General features: G+C 62.9%; 2 protein-coding genes across 2 annotated transcripts; both read left to right on the top strand.

Annotated features, from left to right (window-relative positions):
- Positions 1–515: 515 nt before the first annotated feature.
- Positions 516–2,831, top strand: RBM28 (RNA binding motif protein 28; the record flags this gene model as incomplete). Its single annotated transcript, XM_034793337.1, is given in 4 exon segments — positions 516–590; positions 1,026–1,438; positions 1,605–1,698; positions 2,417–2,831. Coding segments are annotated over 4 exon segments (723 nt in total), but the record flags the coding sequence as incomplete, so codon positions are not given.
- Positions 2,832–7,941: 5,110 nt separating this feature from the next.
- LOC117873693 lies at positions 7,942–9,647 on the top strand. The gene is made up of 2 exons (XM_034763355.1): positions 7,942–8,996; positions 9,067–9,647. Exons 1-2 carry the CDS (start codon positions 8,444–8,446, stop codon positions 9,441–9,443), a joined length of 930 nt encoding a protein of 309 aa, XP_034619246.1. The 5' UTR covers positions 7,942–8,443; the 3' UTR covers positions 9,444–9,647.
- The last annotated feature ends 9,711 nt before the right edge of the window (positions 9,648–19,358 follow it).

Below are 19,358 nucleotides of genomic sequence, written 5' to 3'. Positions count from 1 at the left end.
AGTGAGGCGCCCGTGCTGGGTGTCCGGCAGGGGGCTGGGGTGAACGCTGGCTGGGCGGAGGTGAGGCGCCCGCGCTGGGGGTCCGGCAGGGGGCGGGGGGGAACACTGGCTGTGGGGCAGTGAGGCGCCCGTGCTGGGTGTCCGGCAGGGGGCTGGGGTGAACGCTGGCTGGGCGGAGGTGAGGCGCCCGCGCTGGGGGTCCGGCAGGGGGCGGGGGGGAACACTGGCTGTGGGGCAGTGAGGCGCCCGTGCTGGGTGTCCGGCAGGGGGCTGGGGTGAACGCTGGCTGGGCGGAGGTGAGGCGCCCGCGCTGGGGGTCCGGCAGGGGGCGGGGGGGAACACTGGCTGTGGGGCAGTGAGGCGCCCATGCTCGGTGTCCGGCAGGGGGCGGGGGGAACGCTGGCTGGGCGGAGGTGAGGCGCCCGCACTGGGGGTCCGGCAGGGGCTCTCCCCGCTCAGTACCTGTCGCTGTGCGATGACCGGGCTGGCTCTGACCCGCCCGCTCTGCCCCCCAGCGCCCCATCGTGGAGTTCTCGCTGGAGGACCGCAGGAAGCTGAAGCTGAAGGAGCAGCGGGCCCAGCGCAGCCTGGTAGGTGTCACGGCTCCTCCCCCCGGCTGGGGTCCCACACGCACCCTCCGCAGTCGCTGGGGACTGGGGGCACGTTTCCTGCCCCACGGGGCCCAGGCAGGTCTGTGCTGCCTGGGAAATGCAGCTGGCTGGAGGGTGCAGGGTCCGGGGAGGGCAGAGGGGGGGCTGGCGTTGCGGGTTGGGGGAGGGGAGTGGACGGGGGGAGGGGCAGGGTTGGTGTCACGGGGTTGGGGTGGGGGGAGCAGCCGCCCGGGCAGGGCACTGGTCCATCCAGCCTGGCGTGACCAATACCTGCTGCTCCCACCCAGGCTGGCGCCGGCAGCCAGCCATGATGGGGGGTGGGCGGGGGGCCTCAGGGCTCTTGGCAGCTGGGCCCAGGATCCCCGACTGACCCGCGAGCGCCGGCAGGGGACACTGACCTTCTGTTTTGTGCAGCAAAAGCTGAGGCAGAAGCAAGCGGCAGAGGGGCAAGGACCTCCCCGGGGGCCTGGGCCTGCAGAGATGCCCCAGAAGCTGCCTCCGGGCCCCAAGGGACAGCAGAACCCCAGGAAGCGGGACCCCTCGGGGCAGGGAAACGCCCCAGGTCCCCAGGGGCAGAAGGACCCGAGGGGCCCCAGGACGCAGGGTCCGAAGGGGCAGAAAGGCGCCCTGGGCCCCGAGGGGCAGGGAGATGCCGCAGGCACCATGGGGCAGCAGAACCCCAGGAAGCGGGGCCCCGAGGGGCGGGGGGCCGGCACCCCCTGGGCTGGGTTCCAGACGAAGGCGGAGGTGGAGCAGGTGGAGCTGCCGGACGGGAAGAAGCGTAGGAAGGTTCTGATGCTGCCGACTCACCGGGGGCCCAAGATCAGGTAGGAGCCGGGGCCGGGGCCCGGGGGGAGTGCGCGCTTGAGCAGGGTGTGTCCGCCTCTGTCTCTCCCTGGGCTGGGAACAGCAGGCCTGTGGGGGGTGGGGGGGCCCCAGCGGGAAAGCGCCAGGCACAGGGCCCATCGCTCACGCTCTAGGCTCTGACCCCAGGCAGCGCGACAGGGGCAAGCCGGCCGCGCCGAAGAAGCCGAAGGCCCAGGCCAGCCAGCGGCGGCAGGAGAAGCAGCGGGTGGTGCCCAGACAGGTGAGAGGGGTTCGGGAAGGGCAGACCTGGGGCGCATGGTCCTGTCCATCTGTGGGGGGCTGGAGGAAGCGTCTGGCTGGGATTGGATTCCTGCAAACGGCTGGGCCGGGCTCCCTGCAGGACTTGGGGCAGCACCCAGAGACCCCTCCCCGCCGCAACAGCACATCCCGTCGCAGCGAGCGCTGAGACGCTTGTTGGCCCAGGTTGTGCCTTGGCCTTGTTGCGTCTCCCGCTGCACGTCAGCCCCCAGCCCACGCCCCCCTGCCCACCGCCCCCTTGTCCCAGCGCCCACCCTCCTCTGCCTGCCGGGCTGTTCCTTGGGTGGTGCGTGCCCCGTCCATCACTGAGGGACCCCAACCTCCTTCCTCAAAACCTCGGGAACCCCCTCCCCTCGCCCCACCTGCTCCCTCCAGCCCGCTCACCCTGGCCCCAACACTCCCGGAGACCCCTGCAGGATTCCTTCCTCCTCGCCCCGCTGACCCTTCTGGGCCTGTCCCTGGGACACCCCCCAATGCACCACTCCCCAAGGGTGGGGGCGCAGAAACTCTCCATGCAAGGGGCTCTCATTATCCCATGGGCAGCTCCTCTGCTGGGCGCAGGATTGACCCTCCTGCTGCGGCCACGGCTGGTGGCACCTGCAGCCCCCGGCGCTGGCTTCTCTGCCCCCAGTTCGGGAGACCAGCGCTGAGCCAGGCCTCGCCCTCTCTGTCCCTCGCAGGCGCCGGGGAAGCGGCGGAGGCCGGCGGGGGGCCGTGCGGAGGCCCGCTTCGACCAGCTGGTGGAGCAGTACAAGCGGAAGATCTTGGGCAGCGCCCCGAGCGCCCCCGGGGCGAAGAGGAGCAAGTGGTTTGAGAGCTGAGCGCCCCGGAGCCACCGGGGGGGACTGTCACGCCGCAGAGCAGCGCCAGCCTGCATCCCGCAAAGGGCTCCGTGTGTGCCGGGCAGTGCCCACGCCCTGCACCCTCCCTCACCCAACTCTGCCACCCCACGGCTTGGGGGGGGGGGGCACCCTCTTCCGTTGGTGTCTCAGATTTTTATTAATTTAAATCTTCCTTTTTTTAACCTGGGAAGAACCAGGTCTTGTCTTTGCTCATCTGGGGCACTGTGGTCCGGGGAGGGGAGCTGGCCCATCCCGTTCCTCTCCCCCACCCCCCCCCATGGCAGTGCGGGGAGGGGAGCTGACCCAGCTGACCCCCCCCCCCCCCCCCCCCGGCAGGGACTGGCCTGCTGCACTCTAGGTAACCAGGTGTTTTTCCCGCCGTGTGCGCCGGGCATTTCCCTGGTTCTCCAGCTGGCCCCGGCCCCGAGGAGGGGTCTGTCGCCGGGAGCAGTGACTGGGCCGGGGGCTCGCACTCAGCAGCAGGGTCCGGCGAACACCCCTGCCCACGAGGAGCCAGCAACTGCCGACTTAACCGTCATTCCCTGGCCAGGGACTGGCAGCACGTTCTGCCCCCGCTAGGCTGCCAAGCCCCGCAGCAGGGAGAGCGAGAGCAGGCTGGGTGCGCAGGGGAGTGCCCGCAGGGGCAGGAGGGGAGAAATGGCCCCTGTGGCCTCCATCCCACTCACTGCTTGCTCCTGGCAGCCCAGGGACCCTTCGCCCGCTGCCGCCTGCTCTGAGCCTGAGCTGGGGGCCTTGGGGGGCCCCGTCACTGTGCCGTGGGGGCTGGCTCCCTCTGGGGAGCAGCTCTGGTCCAGCCACGGCCCCACCAGGCCTCAAGCATGGCTGGGCTCCCTGGCCGCGCAGGATCAGCCCCGGCAGTACGTGGCTGGGCCCAGCCCGGGCCGTGTCTATAGGGCCCACAGGCCCCCCATCCCACGCCCCATCTCTTGCAGATTTATTTCTGCAGCCGGCTCGTTCCCGGGCGCTCAGAGCGAGAGGAGTGGGGCCGGGGGCTGGCAGAGCTGTGGGAGCAGAACGGGGCCCTCCTTCACTGGTGTACCTGGGGAGCAGGGCTGTCCGTTATCATGGGGGCCCCTCCCCCCTGGCCTAACAGTGAAATCTTTGGTGAACTTAAACACAAAAAGGAAGCTGACAAGAAGTGGAAACTTGGACGGATGACGAGGGAGGAGTATAAGAATATTGCTCAGGCATGCAGGGGTGTCATCAGGAAGGCCAAGGCACAACTGGAGTTGCAGCTAGCAAGAGATGTTAAGAATAACAAGAAGGGTTTCTTCAGGTATGTTAGCAACAAGAAGAAAGTCAAGGAAAGTGTGGGCCCCTTACTGAATGAGGGAGGCAACCTAGTGACCGAGGATGTGGAAAAAGCTAATGTACTCAATGATTTTTTTGCCTCTGTCTTCACGAACAAGGTCAGCTCCCAGACTGCTGCACTGGGCAGCACAGTATGGGGAGAAGGTGACTAACCCTCTGTGCAGAAAGAAGTGGTTCGGGACTATTTAGAAAAACTGGACGAGCACAAGTCCATGGGGCCAGATGCGCTGCATCCGAGGGTGCTAAAGGAGTTGGCGGATGTGATTGCAGAGCCATTGGCCATTATCTTTGAAAACTCCTGGCGATCGGGGGAGGTCCCAGATGACTGGAAAAAGGCTAATGTAGTGCCCATCTTTAAAAAAGGGAAGAAGGAGGATCCGGGGAACTACAGACCAGGCCTTACCTCTGTCCCCGGAAAAATCATGGAGCAGGTCGTCAAGGAATCCATTTTGAAGCACTTGAAGGAGAGGAAAATGATCAGGAACAGTCAGCATGGATTCACCAAGGGCAAGTCATGCCTGACCAACCTGATTGCCTTCTATGAGGAGATAACTGACTGTGTGGATGAGGGGAAAGCAGTGGATGTGTTATTCCTTGACTTTAGTAGAGCTTTTGATACGGTCTCCCACAGTATTCTTGCTGGCAAGTTAAAGAAGTATGGGCTGGATGAATGGACTGTAAGGTGGATAGAAAGCTGGCTAGATCATCGGGCTCAACAGGTAGTGATCAATGGCTCCATGTCTAGTTGGCAGCCTGTATCAAGCGGAGTGCCTCAAGGGTCGGTCCTGGGGCCGGTTTTGTTCAATATCTTCATGAATGATCTGGAGGATGGTGTGGACTGCACTCTCAGCAAGTTTGCAGGTGACACTAAACTGGGAGGAGTGGTAGATACATTGGAGGGTAGGGATAGGATATAGAGGGACCTAGACAAATTGGAGGATTGGGTCAAAGGAAATCTGATGAGGATCAACAAGGACAAGTGCAGAGTCCTGCACTTAGGGCGGAAGAATCCCATGCACTGCGACAGACTAGGGACCGAATGGCTAGGAGCAGTTCTGCAAAAAAGGACCTAGGGGTTACAGTGGATGAGAAGCTGGATATGAGTCGACAGTGTGCCCTTGTTGCCAAGAAGGCTAACGACATTTTGGGCTGTATAAGTAGGGGCATTGCCAGCAGATCGAGGAACGTGATCATTCCCCTCTATTCGACATTGGTGAGGCTGTCACGAACTCACAGATTGTGCCCACTCTTGGTCCTGTGGGGCGTGCCCCTTTCAGTGAAACAGCCCTTCTCGGGGGGCCACTCTCTCTCGGGGTCAGGCCCCTCCACCTCCTAGAGCCGCACCTCTCTGAGCCTTAGCATGTCTGTCTCTGCTGTGGGCCCCTCAGGGACTCCCCTCGCTCTGGACCCCCTGGGCCTCCACCCCCAAAGGGGTTGATGCCACCCTGTTCTCTAGACCGGCGTGACTCTCAGCCAGCATAAAACATGAGGATTTATTGAGAGTTGAACGCAGCACAGGAAACTCTCAGGGCCTCAGGCCTGGCCTCCCTCAGCCCACACATTCCAGTCTCCCTGCATCCAGGTGGGCTCTGCCTGCTCCCCCTCTCCAGCCCAAAGCCCCCCTGCTTCCCAGCGGGGCATCTGAGATCACCGGCCCCAAGCCCTGCCTCTGTCCATTGTCTGCCTTCTCTTCAGGTAAACAGGGTCATAAACCGGGGACTCCTCTCCCCTCTTCTAAAACAACAAGAAGTCTGGTGGCACCTTAAAGACTAACAGATTTAATTGGGCATAAATAAATCCCCTCTTCTGTCCTCTGGCTGGAACCGGCTGGTTAGGTCACAGGGTCCTCACTCTGCAGCCCATTGTCCGCCCACTGGCCAGAACCGGCTGCGTCTCCTCAGCTGGGCCTCCGGGTCACTAGGTCGCCAGGTCACCGGTCGCTGGGGTATCCATCCTCCCGGCCATCGGCTGGGTCCCCAAGTCCTCTCTCCGGTCCTCTGCAAAACACACTCCCTCTCCCCTCACCTCGTTAAACCAGTAACACCCAGGGAAACTGAGTGCCACCCCCTCCGCATGCAGGGCCGGCTCCAGCATTTCTGCCGCCCCAAGCAAAAAAAAAAAAAAAAAAAAAGCCGCGATCGGCGGCGGCGGCGGCAGTACAGCGGCAGGTCCTTCGCTCCTAGAGGGAGTGAGGGACCTGCCACCCCCGAATTGCCGCAGGTGCCGCCCCTCTCCCTTGGCCGCCCCAAGCACCTGCTTGTTAAGCTGGTGCCTGGAGCCGGCCCTGTTCGCATGCAAACCATTGAAACCCCACCGAAAACAAGAAAATCCCCCGCTTCGTCACAGAGGCCTCGTCTGGAGTATTGTCTAGTTTTGGTCCCCCCACTGCAGAAGGGATGTGCCAAATTGGAGAGAGTCCAGCGGAGGGCAATGAAAATGATCAGGGGGCTGGAGCACATGACTTATGAGGAGAGGCCGAGGGAACTGGGATTGTTTAGTCTCCAGAAGAGAAGAATGAGGGGGGATTTGATAGCAGCCTTCAACTACCTGAAGGGGGGTTCCAAAGAGGATGGAACTCGGCTGTTCTCAGTGGTGGCAGATTACAGAACAAGGAGTAATGGTCTCAAGTTGCAGTGGGGGAGGTCTAGGTTGGATATTAGGAAACACTATTTCACTAGGAGGGTGGTGAAGCACTGGAATGGGTTACCTAGGGAGGTGGTGGAATCTCCTTCCTTGGAGGTTTTTAAGGTCAGGCTTGACAAAGCCCTGGCTGGGATGAGTTAGTTGGGGATTGGTCCTGCTTTGAGCAGGGGGTGGGACTAGATGACTCCTGAGTTCCCTTCCAACCCTGATATTCTATGATTCTCTGCCACCCGGACGTGTGGAGGGGCTGCTGGCAGCAGCGTCCCTGGTGCTGGCCAAGTCCTGGCCCCAGCAGCCTCGCGGGGCTCTCAGTCTCGCTGCATGGCCAGGGCGGGGATTGTGCTGGGGCTGTACGAGTCAGGCAGACTGAGCCCACCACAGGTCCTGCTTGTTCTTGAGCAAACTCGTTAGCTGCTCCCCCTCCCCCAACGGCCGGTGCCCCGCAGCCGGGACTCGGGGCCTCTGAGCAGGATCCGGCCCAGACAGCCAGGAACCCCAGGCCCAAGAACTGGCAGCCCGGCAGGGAGAGCGCTGGGTGCTGTCCTGTTCTGCCTGGCTGAGGCCTGGGAACTCCTTACAGGGGGGTGAGTACAAGGGGATGGGATGGGAGGAAACTTCCCACGAGAACCAGGGGCCGTTCGGTGAATGAGATTGTTCTGCCGGAGGCCAGCCAGGGTGCTCAGAATGGTCCTTTCTGGCCTTAGCATCGAGGAATGGCTGAAATGCAATTAAAGGGGCTAACGTGGCCTGTGGAACTCTCGGCCACCGGCTCCCCTGCAGCGAAGCACTTAGCAGGGTTCAAACAAGGATGGATAATCAGAGCCTCACCAGCTACGAGACCAGAAAAACACCCTGCATTGTGGCACGCACTGCCCCTCGCTGGGTGGGATGGGGAACGGCCCCAGACGTGTCCATTGCGAGGCTTCTGGCCCCGGCAGAGAGAATGGGGCTGGCTAGGCCCCTGGCCTGGCACCTCCTGTGCCTATAACTGGTGTGGTCCCAGCTGTGCTCTGGGGCTTGGACCCGCAGCATCTTAATGGCTGTGAAGGGTTAACACGGCGCCCGTCTAGGGCAGCAAGTAGAGAGACCTGGGCGTTTGCGTTCAGCTCCCCAGGCCTGGTGCCCTGGGGGGAGCCACCCCCCCCCCTTGCATGCAGCAGATGCTGCTGCTGGGGCCAGCCCAGAACCAAGGGGGGGTTGCTGATGACCGAGCAGGGCAGCCCCGCAGGGGCCCAGACTCTGCCAGCGAGGGATGGCTGCTGAGGGGGTGAAATCCCAACAGCGGCTCCCCTCTGGGCTCTGTCCAGCAGGCTGCCAGCTGTCCTGCCAATCACATATGGGGAAACTGAGGCACAGAGCATGCAGGGTCGTGACCTAAGGTCACCCAGCAAGTTACTGGAACCCAGGAATCCGAGCAGGAGCTAGAGCTGCTGAGTCCTGCACTCATCAAACAGACACCGGGCTCCAGCCGCCTGCCCCTCGCACGGGGAGCTCGCACCAGGGAGAGCCGTGCATGCACTGAGCCCTGAGCACGCACGCCCCTCGGCACTGCTGTGGCGTTTCCCTCACCCGAGCGGGGACACCGTGCTCTCTCTGTGGCGCTGCCTCCCACAGGCTGGGGCCAGGGTTGGGGTGTCTGGAGAGGCAGCGTGACCCGGGGGTGAGGGCCCCGCCTGGGGGGCAGGACAGCTGGGTGCCCAGCCCTTCTCTCTCCACAGGGTTCCCTGAGCTCTCCAGGGGCTGCCAGCTCCCAGGGAGAGGGGGCGAAAATAGCACCATGGCAGGGTGGGGGGTTTCTGTGCATGACCCCCGCCTGTGACAACAGGCGCCCTGGGGCTGGGAGGTGTCACCAGGCTATACGTGGGTCTGAACGGGCCAGGCCCGTGTGCTATGTACTCCCTGGGGCCTGGGCAGGCTGTGGCGGTGTCCTCCCTGGGCCCCGGCTCTGTCTGTTACCCCAGCACAGAAATGGGACCCCCAGGCCCAGCGTCCCCGAGGGCTCTCTGGGTTCACAGCCACCAGAGCACGCAGCCCGTTCCTTTAGACAGGTCTAGGCAAAGCAGGAACACCGGGACGCCCTGCTCTGCCTCAGTTTCCTCATCATGGGAGCCTCCTTTGAGCCCAGGTCTCTTTGGGGTTCAGGGTCCCCCTCCTGTGCCAGGCTTCTCTGAAACACGGAGCCCGTCCTCGCTGACTGCCCGCTTCCTTGGCTGGGCTGTGGTGGAAGACACAGTTTGTGGAGAAGAGCCGCGTATCTGTTGGGAGTGGTGCCCGGTAAAGACGCTGTCTCACTTTCCAAGCGTCAGCCCTGGGTGCTGGGTCGGGGGAAAGGTCTCCAATTGCTTGTCTGGTGATAGCCGCATGCATGCTGAGGAAAAGGTTTTCTCCAGCTCTTTGGAGCAGACAGAAAGCGCTTGCGAATGTATCCGTTGTACCAAAGGTGGTTCTGGATGTGAGTGAGACCCAGACAGAGTCAGTTGTTGCTCAGGAAAATGCTCTCGTCAGCCGCAGCCGTGCTGAGAGCCCGGGTCCTTCAGTCACTTCCACGGCCGGCGCCAGCCTCCAGCTCAGACAGCCCCATGCTTGTTTGCTGGGCCGCCCCCAGGCACGTCCAAGATCCATGTCCCACGTGCACCCCCCTCTTTCCAAGTACCCCTGGGAGCGGGGGGGGGGTGCTAGTACCCCGGGGGCAGGGGTCGCTCAGCCGTGTTCGTCTGGATCTCAGCCTGTCGCAGTTCAGGAAGCTGCTTGCTCTCGGCAGCCAGGACCTGGACACGAACAGAGGGGGGGTCTGTCTGGCAGGAGGGTCAGTACTTTTGAAGTGCTGCCTTCTGCCCCAGGACCTGGCCAGCAGAAGAGGGGACGGGAGCTGCCTTTGGTTGGGCTGTGACCATTTAACCAGGGGATTCAGCTCATTCTGTACCAGCCTCGTGCGCTCCCCCCAGCAGGGCCGGCTTTAGGAGTGGCGGGGCCCCGGCAGGGATGACTAACACCAAAAAACAAAACATAAAAAAAGTCTTTCATTTCTTCCATGTATTATTTACTTTCCATAACGATATAAATAATAAAATGATATATTCTGTACATTGCGTTATATATGCTGTTGATGGGTTATTAATGAGCTCCGTTTCCCATGTGTGGGTCCCCGCCACTCCCGGGGGGTGTGCTAGGGTGACCAGATGTCCCGATTTTATTGGGACAGTCCTGATTTTTTGGGTCTTTTTCTTATATAGGCTCCTATTACCCTCCACCCCTGTCCCAGTTTTTCACACTTGCTGTCTGGTCACCCTAGCTGTGCACATGTGTGGGTCCCAGCTGCTCCCTGCCCCCCTCATTGAAGCAGGTGTGCAGGGTTACTGTCCTGGGAACTGCAGGGCACCACTGGACATGGGGCTGGCTGGCGGTAGGGTCTGGCTGCAGGCAGGGCAAGGGGTGCGGGGCTGGCTGGAGACAGGGGGGTTTGGGGCGGGGCTGGCTGGCTTCAGACAGGACAGCAGGGTGGTGCGGCAGGGGTTGGCAGGGCTGGAGACAGAGGTGTGCGGGACTGGCTGGCTTCAGACAGGGGTGTGTGGCAGGGGTTGGCTGGAGACAGGGCAGAGGGTGCAGGGCTGGTGGGGGCAGGGGTGTGTGTGGGGCTGGCTGGCTGCGGGCAGGGCCGCAGCAGAATGGGGCAGGGGTTGGCTGGAGACAGGGCAGGGGGTGCGGCAGGGGCTGGCTGTGGACAGGGGGTTCAGGGGGCCGGGGCTGGCTGCAGGCAAGGCAGGGGGTGCAGGGCTGGTGCAGGGCTGGAGGTAGGGTAGGGGGTGCAGCAGGGGCTGGCTGCGGGCAGGGGGTGCGGCAGAGGCAGCTGTAGCCCAGGCCCTTTAAATACCCCCCGGAGCCCCCCGCTATCCCAGGGCTCTGGGGGCTATTTAAAGGGCCTGGGGTTCCCCTGCTTCTACCGCCCTGGCCCTTTAAATAGCCGAGGGAGCCCTGGGGAAGCGGCGGGTATGCCGTACCGGGGCTTGGGCCCGGGGCCCGATTCAGGGGAATTGGTTGAATTGGTCTAAAGCCGGCCCTGCCCCCAGCCTGCGTGTCCTCCGCTCACTTCACCAGCAGCGATCCTAGATCGTCCTCTAGCCGGTTCATAAAGACGGTGCCTAGCGTTGGCCCACGGCCTGCTTCCTAGGGCACCCGCTGCACCAGCGCTCCCCGCTGACAGCTGCACTTGGAGATCCGGCCGGGAGCCAGCGTTTAATCCAGCTAGGATGTGCCCTGTTCATTCTCGCAGTGCTAGGGCAAATGCTGTGGCGGCAGCCAAGTGTAACATCAACCAGCCCCGTCATCCTGCAGCACGACATCAATATCCACCCGGTTTGTTTGACAGCTCGACCTTCCAGGAAACCATGCGGGCTGGCAGGGACTGTGTGTGTTACCTCTATTTGCTGACACTGTCCCAGATCCAGCCTTCCACCCCAGCCCCATGGCAGGGTAACATACGGTTCCCTGGATTGTCCCTTCTTGATATTGGGATCCCTTTGGAATTTGCCCAGCTCCAGCACCCTTTGCACGAGACCCGTTGTCTGGTGACAGTCCCATCCCTAAGGTTAATGACTCTGTTTCTCCGGTAGCTCTTCCAGATTGGGGGTGGGGTGGGGTGGGGGGAATAGGGTCGGGGCTATGCTGGCCCGTGGCTGACTCACGCTAGACAGGCATTCGGTGACGCAGCAGTTTCATCAGACTGACCCAGGATTCCTCACTCATCCAGACGCAGATTCCCCACGTCCTCAGAGCCGGTCCTGGCCAGGAGCTCCACCCTGCAAACCGCGCCGTGCCGTCATGCTTGGAAGGATAAAGGACTGCGTCAGCACTCCGGTCATGGACCCTGGCTCTGGGGTCTGGGATCCGATGCCCAAGCAGCCGAGCTGTGCCCTCCCTGTTCTGATCCCACCCGCGAGACGCTGGCCAGCCCCCCGAACGCTCGGCTGCAGCCAGGGCCCCGGGATCCCAGCGCTGGAGCCGCCGGAGTTATAGCCCGGCGCATTGCTGTGACTCCATCTCTAGCCAGCCTGTCTCTAACCGCAGCGTCCTGGCTCGTCCCCCAGCCCAGCGCGCAGGGCCTGCCAACCGCTCCATGTTTGTCTTGGCTGGGCACGGCCCGCGGTCGCACAGCTGCGTCTTTCTTGCCTGTCGTCACGTTGGTCCTGAAATCAGAGCCGGCGCTCGGTAGCTCTCGTTCCGGGAAGCCTGAAGGCAGCTGCTGCCGCGCCTGGCAAAGCCAGCTCCCAGGGGTGGGTCTCCAGCCCCGGCCAGGGCTGCGGCACAAGTCACAGAGTCGGCCCCAGGCCGTAGTCACAGCTGAGAGGGCTCTGTCCCCAGGGAGCAGGGGCTGTTCTCCTGCCCCTGGGCTGGCCAGAGCAAGGGGAGGGGAAGGCCAGCCAGAGACCAAGGGCTGGTGGGGGAGGGCAGACACAGCCCTCCTGGGGCCCCAGGGCCAATCCTAGCTAAAATTCCCACTGGGAGTCGGGGATATGGGCCCTTCACCCACAAAAGCAAGCCGGCCTCTGGGGCCGGGAGGAGTCAAGCCAGCAATGGGCTTCGGACACAACGAGCAGAACGGGCCCGTGTGGCCCAGAGAGCTGGGAAAGGGGCCTCAGCTGCCCCCCCGAGTCTGGGTGTTCACCGTCCTCCCCGGCGTGGGAGCTGGGCGCTCGTTCAGAGGCCAGGCCCAGGTTACGGGTGGGGCCGGGCCCTGTCCGCATGGGGTGGGGGGGCTGTGGCATCGGATCGGCGATTGGTCTGGATCTGAGGCCCCCGGGACCCCATGGAAACATTCACAAATGTTAGCCCAAGGGGGTGTGACCAGGGTGTTTAGCGTGCGTGAAGCCAGCCGTAGCTGTCTAGTCCATGTCGCCCCAGCCGTGTCCGTCTGTCACGCGTCGAGCCTGCAGCGCCCGTCTGTCCCGTGTCACCCCAGCCGTGTCCGTCTGTCACGCGTCGAGCCTGCAGCGCCCGTCTGTCCCGTGTCACCCCAGCCGTGTCCGTCTGTCACGCGTCGAGCCTGCAGTGTCCGTCTATTGCACGTCGCCTCAGCTGTGGCCATCTGTCCCATGTCAAGCCCGCAGTGTCTGTCTGTCGCATGTCGCCCCGGCCATGTCCGTCTGCCCTGCGTCGAGTCTTCAGTGTCTGTCTGTCCCGCGTCGCCCCGGCCATGTCCGTCTGCCCTGCGTCGAGTCTTCAGTGTCCATCTGTCCTGCATCGCCCCGGCCGTGGCCATCTGGCCCATGTCAAGCACGAGCAGCAGTCACTGAAGCCAATGAGGAGCAGCCAGTGGGCAAGAGCTGCTGCCTGCTGGTCTGATGGGTTCAAACTCAGGAGGCAGGCCCCAAATCAGGAGAGTCTGAAAGAGCAGGAGATGTAAAATAATAAATGGGGGGAGGTTATTTGACTCCTGGTTCCTGACCCTTCGGGGGTCACATTTCCAAGTTTCCTCCATCCTGGAGAGTGAGAAAATTTCTAAACTGGACGCCAAGTCTCTCCCCTAATCCCAGGGCTCCAGGTGCTGGGGATTTAAGAAAAACACCAAATAACAACAACGTTGTGACACGAGTGTAGTGGCTGGTGCCCAGCCTGGCGAGGTTCCTGCAGGGATTGTCACCCGGGTATCCAGGTGCTGCAGTGGGATGGGCAGGGCACAAAGCAGACGAGAGCTGGAGGCCTGAGCCCCACACTTGGCTCCTGCTGCTGGGGGAGGGGGAATCTGGCTGACGATGGGGGCAGAGTCTGCACAGCACCCCCTGGAAGCTCAGGGCCAAGCGTTTGCGGGTGCTGCCCATGGCCGAGCGCTGCCCTTAGCCTACACCCACTGTGGCTGGGGGTGAAGGGTCTGCGTCCGCACACAGCGTGAGAGCGGGGAGCTGGCTGGGGAGAGCCGGAGGGGCCCAGGGAGCCAGGCCATACGGCACCAGAGTACCCCACTGGTATAGTGATGCCGGGCTCAAGAGATCGCTGTGCAGGCACAGTGAGAGACAGGCCCTGCCCCAGCTGGGATCAGGGCCCCGTTGTGCCGGGCACTGCACAGACATGGTCAGAGACAGGCCCTGGCCCCCGTTGGGCCGGGCACTGCGCAGACCCGCTGAGAGACAGCCTCCCCCAAAGAGCTCACGCACTCGTTACATGCAGCAGGCACAAGGGGCCAGGCAGGGCCATGCTCCCAGTTGTATGGATGGAAAGTGGGGCCTGGCGAGGTTCAGTGACTTAGCCAAGGTCAGCCAGGGCATCTGTGGCGGAGCTGAGAGCGGGTTTCCGAGTGACACAGACCCTTAGTCCTACTGGAAGCCGATGGGAGCTGTGCTCCTAAATCACTGGGTGCTTTAAATCCCCCGTGAGCCCCATCCCAGCCTCACCCACAGGGCCCTCTGCGGTGGGAGGGCTGGGGGCAAGTAGCTGTCTGCGGGAAAAGCCCCCCTGTCACTGTCCTCCCCTTGGACCTTGGCACCAGGCTCCTGGCACCGCTCTGGGCCGGGGCTGCAGCACGCCACTGTCTGGGGCCCACGGGATCTGCCTGCCCCGTGCTGAGCGATGGGAATCTTGGGGCTGGGCTGCTCCAGGGGGCAGCTGCTGGTTCAGACGCCCTCCCCATGGCTCTGTGACCCGAGTGCTGCCCTCTGCTGGTGCCTGTACCAGCGGCACACGGGGGCTGTTCGAGGGAGGAGGCTGCTGGCGAAGCCCTGGCTGGTGGGCAGGGGGGACCCGAGCGCTGGCCGAGGTGAGGGCCGACGGGCACGGGCTGAGCTGGGTGTGGCCGGGCTGGCAGGAGACGGGCCCTGCTGTGATGGTTTCTCTCTGGGTGCCTGGGACTGAGTTCCCTTGTAACCCCCCTGCCTCAGCGCGAGGGAGACTCACTTGTGTTTGGGTGGGTGCCAGCTGCCGGCCAGCCCCCCAGTCAACCTCCGCAGGGCTTTGCCAGCCTGCCCTTTGCCTGGCAGGGGAACACGGTACACCCCTGGGGAACAGTGTGTGTGTGCACGCACACGCACACACACGCATGATCGGTACAACTCAAGCTCCGGTCCTTTCTGACACAACAGCCCAGCGACACAGTGACCGTGTTTGCACAGATTGGGAGCTCCCGAGTAAGGAGCCTGGGAACAGACACGGTCCAGCGGCTCCAACCAGGCCAGGTCGGGCGCCCGTCTCCATGGCTATGCCCGTGCTGCCCAATTCCGTCCTCATGCCAGGCTGCCGGGGCCCCAGTTGCCAGCCCCAAACCCTGTGCATTTCCCCCGCTGCTCTCGTCCCATGAACTCGCCCGCTGCACTGGCCTGGGGCTGGGGCCTGTGACCGAGGCAGTGCTCCATTTCCGCAGGCGGGCGACTAACCAGCTCTGCTTTGCCCGCTGGGGCTGGGCTGTTCCCTTGCCCTGTGGGGCCAGCACTAGACCCTGCACCCCTACCCCGACCTGGGGCGGGTTTCTGGGTGGTGCACACAGAGATGGCAGTGAGGGTTGTGAGCAAGTTGGCCGCTCCGGAGCGTTGCACGCAGCACATGCATCTCTGGGTGGAGACGGGCCCAGCCCTGCAGCTCGCCGGGCGGAGCTTCACGCTCCCTGCCTGGGGGAGGGCCAGGCTCTGGGATTCCATGTCGCCCAGGCCTGGTGGTCGGATTCCTAGGCCACATCCCACCGGAACGAGCCTCTCCCGACGGGAGATTCCCACGACACCCTGCCAAGGGACAGGCAGCAGTGTCTCTCTGCCCAGACAGCGCCCTGGGCCTTGGCTGTGGCTGAAGGGTGGGAGGGCCGCTTGGCCCGGCACTGGTAGTCTACCCGGCAGGGGGTGTGGAACCTCCAGTGGTGGGAGGTGAGTTACTAGTACCAGGGCTGGAATCCAGCCCCCTCTGCCCAGCTAACCCTGCCCGCAGGCAGGGAGCAGAGGGGCTGCGTCCCTCCCAGCAGCTGCCCTCCAGCCGGCCTCGGCTCACTAATCTGGCTTAGGGTGACCCACCAGCAAGTGTGAAAAATCGGGACATGGGGTGTGGGGGTAATAGGAGCCTATATAAGAAAAAGATCCAAAAATCAGGACTGTCCCTATAAAGTCGGGACATCTGGTCACCCAAATCTAGCTGTCCACGGAGGAGGGGAGACAAAAATCACCCACCCACCAGGTGTTCTCCATCCCAGTCACCGGGAAACAGCCCAGGCCCGAGCGAGAGAGGTCAGAGCCCTCCTGGCTGTAGGGGTGGTCCAGCCGCCCACCAGCCCTGGGCCTCTCCCGTGGGGCTGGTCCCCAAGGACGGGACGATCAGACTCTGTGTGGACTCTCGGAAGCTCAATGCTGTCACCGTGTCCGATGCCTGCCCCATGCCTAGGCCTGACGAGCTCCTAGACAAGTTGGGGGGCAGGCGTTACCTCACTACCAGGGATCTCACCAAAGGCTACTGCCTGGCACCTTGGGACCCAGATGCTGGGTTGGACTCTGCTCCCATCACCCCTAGGGGCTCTTTGGGATCCTGGTCCTGCCTGTCAGCCTCAAGGGGGCACCGGCCCCCTCCCAGCACCTGTGAGATCAGTTCCTGACGGGGGTGGAGAGGGCTGTGCCTGGGAGAGCATAGGCCAGCCTGGGAGAACCGCATTGTGACGGAGCAGGGAGCGGGGCAGATTTGACCTGGGAATGTTGCAGGGGGGTTGCATTGGTGATGGGGGACTTCCCCTGAAGGAAGCTACCTGAGCTGTAACCTGAGCCAGGAGGGGGTGGGGAGAATTAACACCTTCTGCCCCGGAGACTGGACAAAGGAGAGGAGGAGCTGGGGGGAGAGGGAAGAGAGGAGCTGCAGGAGGAGTTTTGGTTTAGTTTCAGTTTTGGGCTGGGTGGTGCAACGCAGGGAACCCCAAGCTGGGGTCTAAGCTCCCTGAACCTCCCAGAGGGACCTAATTGAGGGGGTTTGGTCGTACCTACACGCTCTGCTTGAGACTGTGTTCCTGTCCTTAAATAAACCTTCTGCTTTACTGGCTGGTTGAGAGTCACAGTGAATCTCAGGAAGAGGGGTGCACGGCCCTGACTCCCCCACACTCCGCGACAACTGGTGGCAGCGGTGGGATCTACTGCACCCCGTGGACGGCGCTTCCTGCAGTAAATGACTGGGGAGCAGTAAAACGAAGGGGGATGGACGGGGACCAGGTGCGCTGAAGAGTGAGAGAGAGACGGTTATTACCCCTGGGAGTGTGTGACCAGCGAGAAGGACTTTTGCAGTAACAGGGTCCCCCGGGGGGATCGCAGCGAGTGGTCCCAGGGCGGAGGAGTCTGCAGCTCGACTCTGGCAGAGAGGTGGTGACCTCGAGAAGGGCTGGCACACTAGGGGTCTCCCTGGGAACTGTGGGGAGCTGTGAGCACACAGGCCGGTGAGTGGCCAGCAGGAAGATGTATGCCAAGCGGCTTAAGAGCGACCTGGTGGAGCTGTGCAAGCAGAGGGGGCTGTGCAGTGGGAGGCTCACCAAAGAACAGCTCATTGCCCGGCTGGAGGAGGAAGATCGCGTGAATAAACTGATCCCTGTGTCTCAGGGAAGCAGCCTGGCAAATGCAGCGCAGGCACCAGTGTCTGTCCCAGCTGGGAGTGGTCAGCCGGCTGCTGAGGGCTTCCCGAGACCCCTCCTTCCTATGCCTAGGGGAAGGGTGGGGAGGAGCCCAGCAAATACCGAGGGCGCCGTGACCCCCCCGGCCAGGAGGGGATCCTCCCGGCGAAGCTCACCGGCCAGCAGAGGATCCTCCCGGCGACGTTCGGCATCCGTGGAGCGGAATTGGCTGGAATGGGAGAAAGAGCTAAAACTGAGAGAGCTGGAGGATCGTGAACAACAGAGACAGTATGAACGGGAGGAGAAAGAGAAACGGAGGCAGCATGAACGGGAGGAGAATGAGAGACAGAGACAGCATGAAGAGAGACAGCGTCAGCATGAACTGGAACTGGCAAGATTGAAGGGCAGCGAACCCCTGGCTGCGGTGAGTGAGGGGGGACCCAGGACTGCACGGAGCTTTGATAAGTGCATCCTGGCCCCACGCAAGGAGGGGGAGGACATGGATGACTTCCTGGAGGCCTTTGAGACGGCCTGCGAGCTGCACCGGGTTGATCCCGCGGACAGACTCCGGGTCCTTACCCCCTTACTGGACCCCAAATCCGTGGCATTGTACCGCCAACTGGAAGAGGCAGAGAAAGGGGACTACGAACTATTCAAAAAGGCCCTGCTACGTGAGTTTGGGCTGACTCCTGAGATGTACCGGGAAAGGTTCCGGAGTCAGGATAAAACCCCTGAGATCTCATATCTGCAACTAGCCGTCCGCATGGAAGGATACGCCAGCAAGTGGGCTGATGGGGCCCAGACGAAGGAGGACCTGGTCAAACTGCTGGTACTGGAGCAACTGTATGAGCGGTGCCCATCCGACCTGAGGCTGTGGTTGGTGGACAGAAAGCCAGAGAACCCGCGACACGCCGGGCGGCTGGCCAATGAGTTTGTGAAGAGCCGGTCAGGGGGTGGCAGGGAGGAGCCCCAAAGGAACAGGCCCGCTGCGATGCAGAGAGAGAGAGTCACCCTGGGACCTCCCAAAGGGGGAATATGGGGAATCCCCTCCCAAGGGGAAGGCCCAGCATCAGGGACAACCGACCGGCTCGAGGGGACCCACAGGACATGAGCTGCTATTACTGCGGCCGAAGAGGCCACGTTCGGGCCCAGTGCCCCAAGCTCAAGGACAGACTGAGCAGACCGAACCCGCACCGGGTTAACTTGGTAGAGGCCCAGACGGACGAGGGGCAGGCTTCCCACGCAAGAGGGGCTGGCAGCTTATCAACTGCTCAAGAGAGAGAAGGGCCCCAGGCCAGCTTCTCTGGGGGGCCAGATGCTCCGGATTCAAAGTTCTCCATTTACAGGGTTGGCGCGGGGCTGTCCCTGCGGAGCAAGTGCCTTGTTCCCCTGGAGGTGGATGGGAAGAAAGTTTATGGATACTGGGACACAGGCGCAGAGGTGACACTGGCCCGGCCCGAGGTGATGGCCCCAGATCGGGTGGTGCCCAACACCTTCCTGACCCTGACAGGGGTGGGCGGGACCCCATTCAAGGTTCCCGTAGCGAGGGTACACCTGAAATGGGGGGCCAAGGAGGGCCCCAAGGACGTGGGAGTGCACCACCATTTGCCCACTGAGGTGTTGATGGGGGGGGACCTAGAGGACTGGCCAAGCAGCCCCCAGACCGCCTTAGTCGTGACCCGTAGCCAGAGCCGGCGAGGGGCACTACGCCCTGACCTTGGGAAGGATGTCACAACGGAGGCACCGAACCCTACCCGGGTGGGGAGGGAACACCCAAGGACAGGCCTCGGGGTGGCTGGGGCTTCCGACCCAGCCGACGAGAGGGAGCAGGTCCCCATCCCTTCCCCAGCCGCCGAGTTCCAGGCCGAGTTGCAGAAGGACCCCTCCCTGCGGAAGCTAAGGGGCCTGGCTGACCTCAGTGTGGGACAGACCATGAGGAGAGGATGCAAGGAGAGGTTCCTGTGGGAGAAGGGGTTCCTGTACCGAGAGTGGGCTCCCCCAGGGGAAGTGGAGTCGTGGGGGATCAGGAGGCAGCTGGTGGTTCCCCAGAAGTTTCACCACAAGCTACTGTACCTGGCCCATGACATCCCTCTCGCAGGGCACCAGGGGATCCGGCGCACCAGGCAGAGGCTGCTACAGAACTTTTACTGGCCCGGGGTCTTCACCAACGTCCGGCAGTACTGCCGATCCTGTGACCCCTGCCAGAGGGTGGGGAAGGCCCGGGACAAGGGGAAAGCAGCGTTGAGACCTTTGCCC

The sequence above is a fragment of the Trachemys scripta genome, chromosome 1 (genome assembly GCF_013100865.1).
Source record: "Trachemys scripta elegans isolate TJP31775 chromosome 1, CAS_Tse_1.0, whole genome shotgun sequence".
NCBI classification, from domain to species: domain Eukaryota; kingdom Metazoa; phylum Chordata; order Testudines; family Emydidae; genus Trachemys; species Trachemys scripta.
The sequence above is the reverse complement of the archived record's forward strand: the minus strand, read 5'-3'. Positions and strand labels throughout refer to the sequence as shown.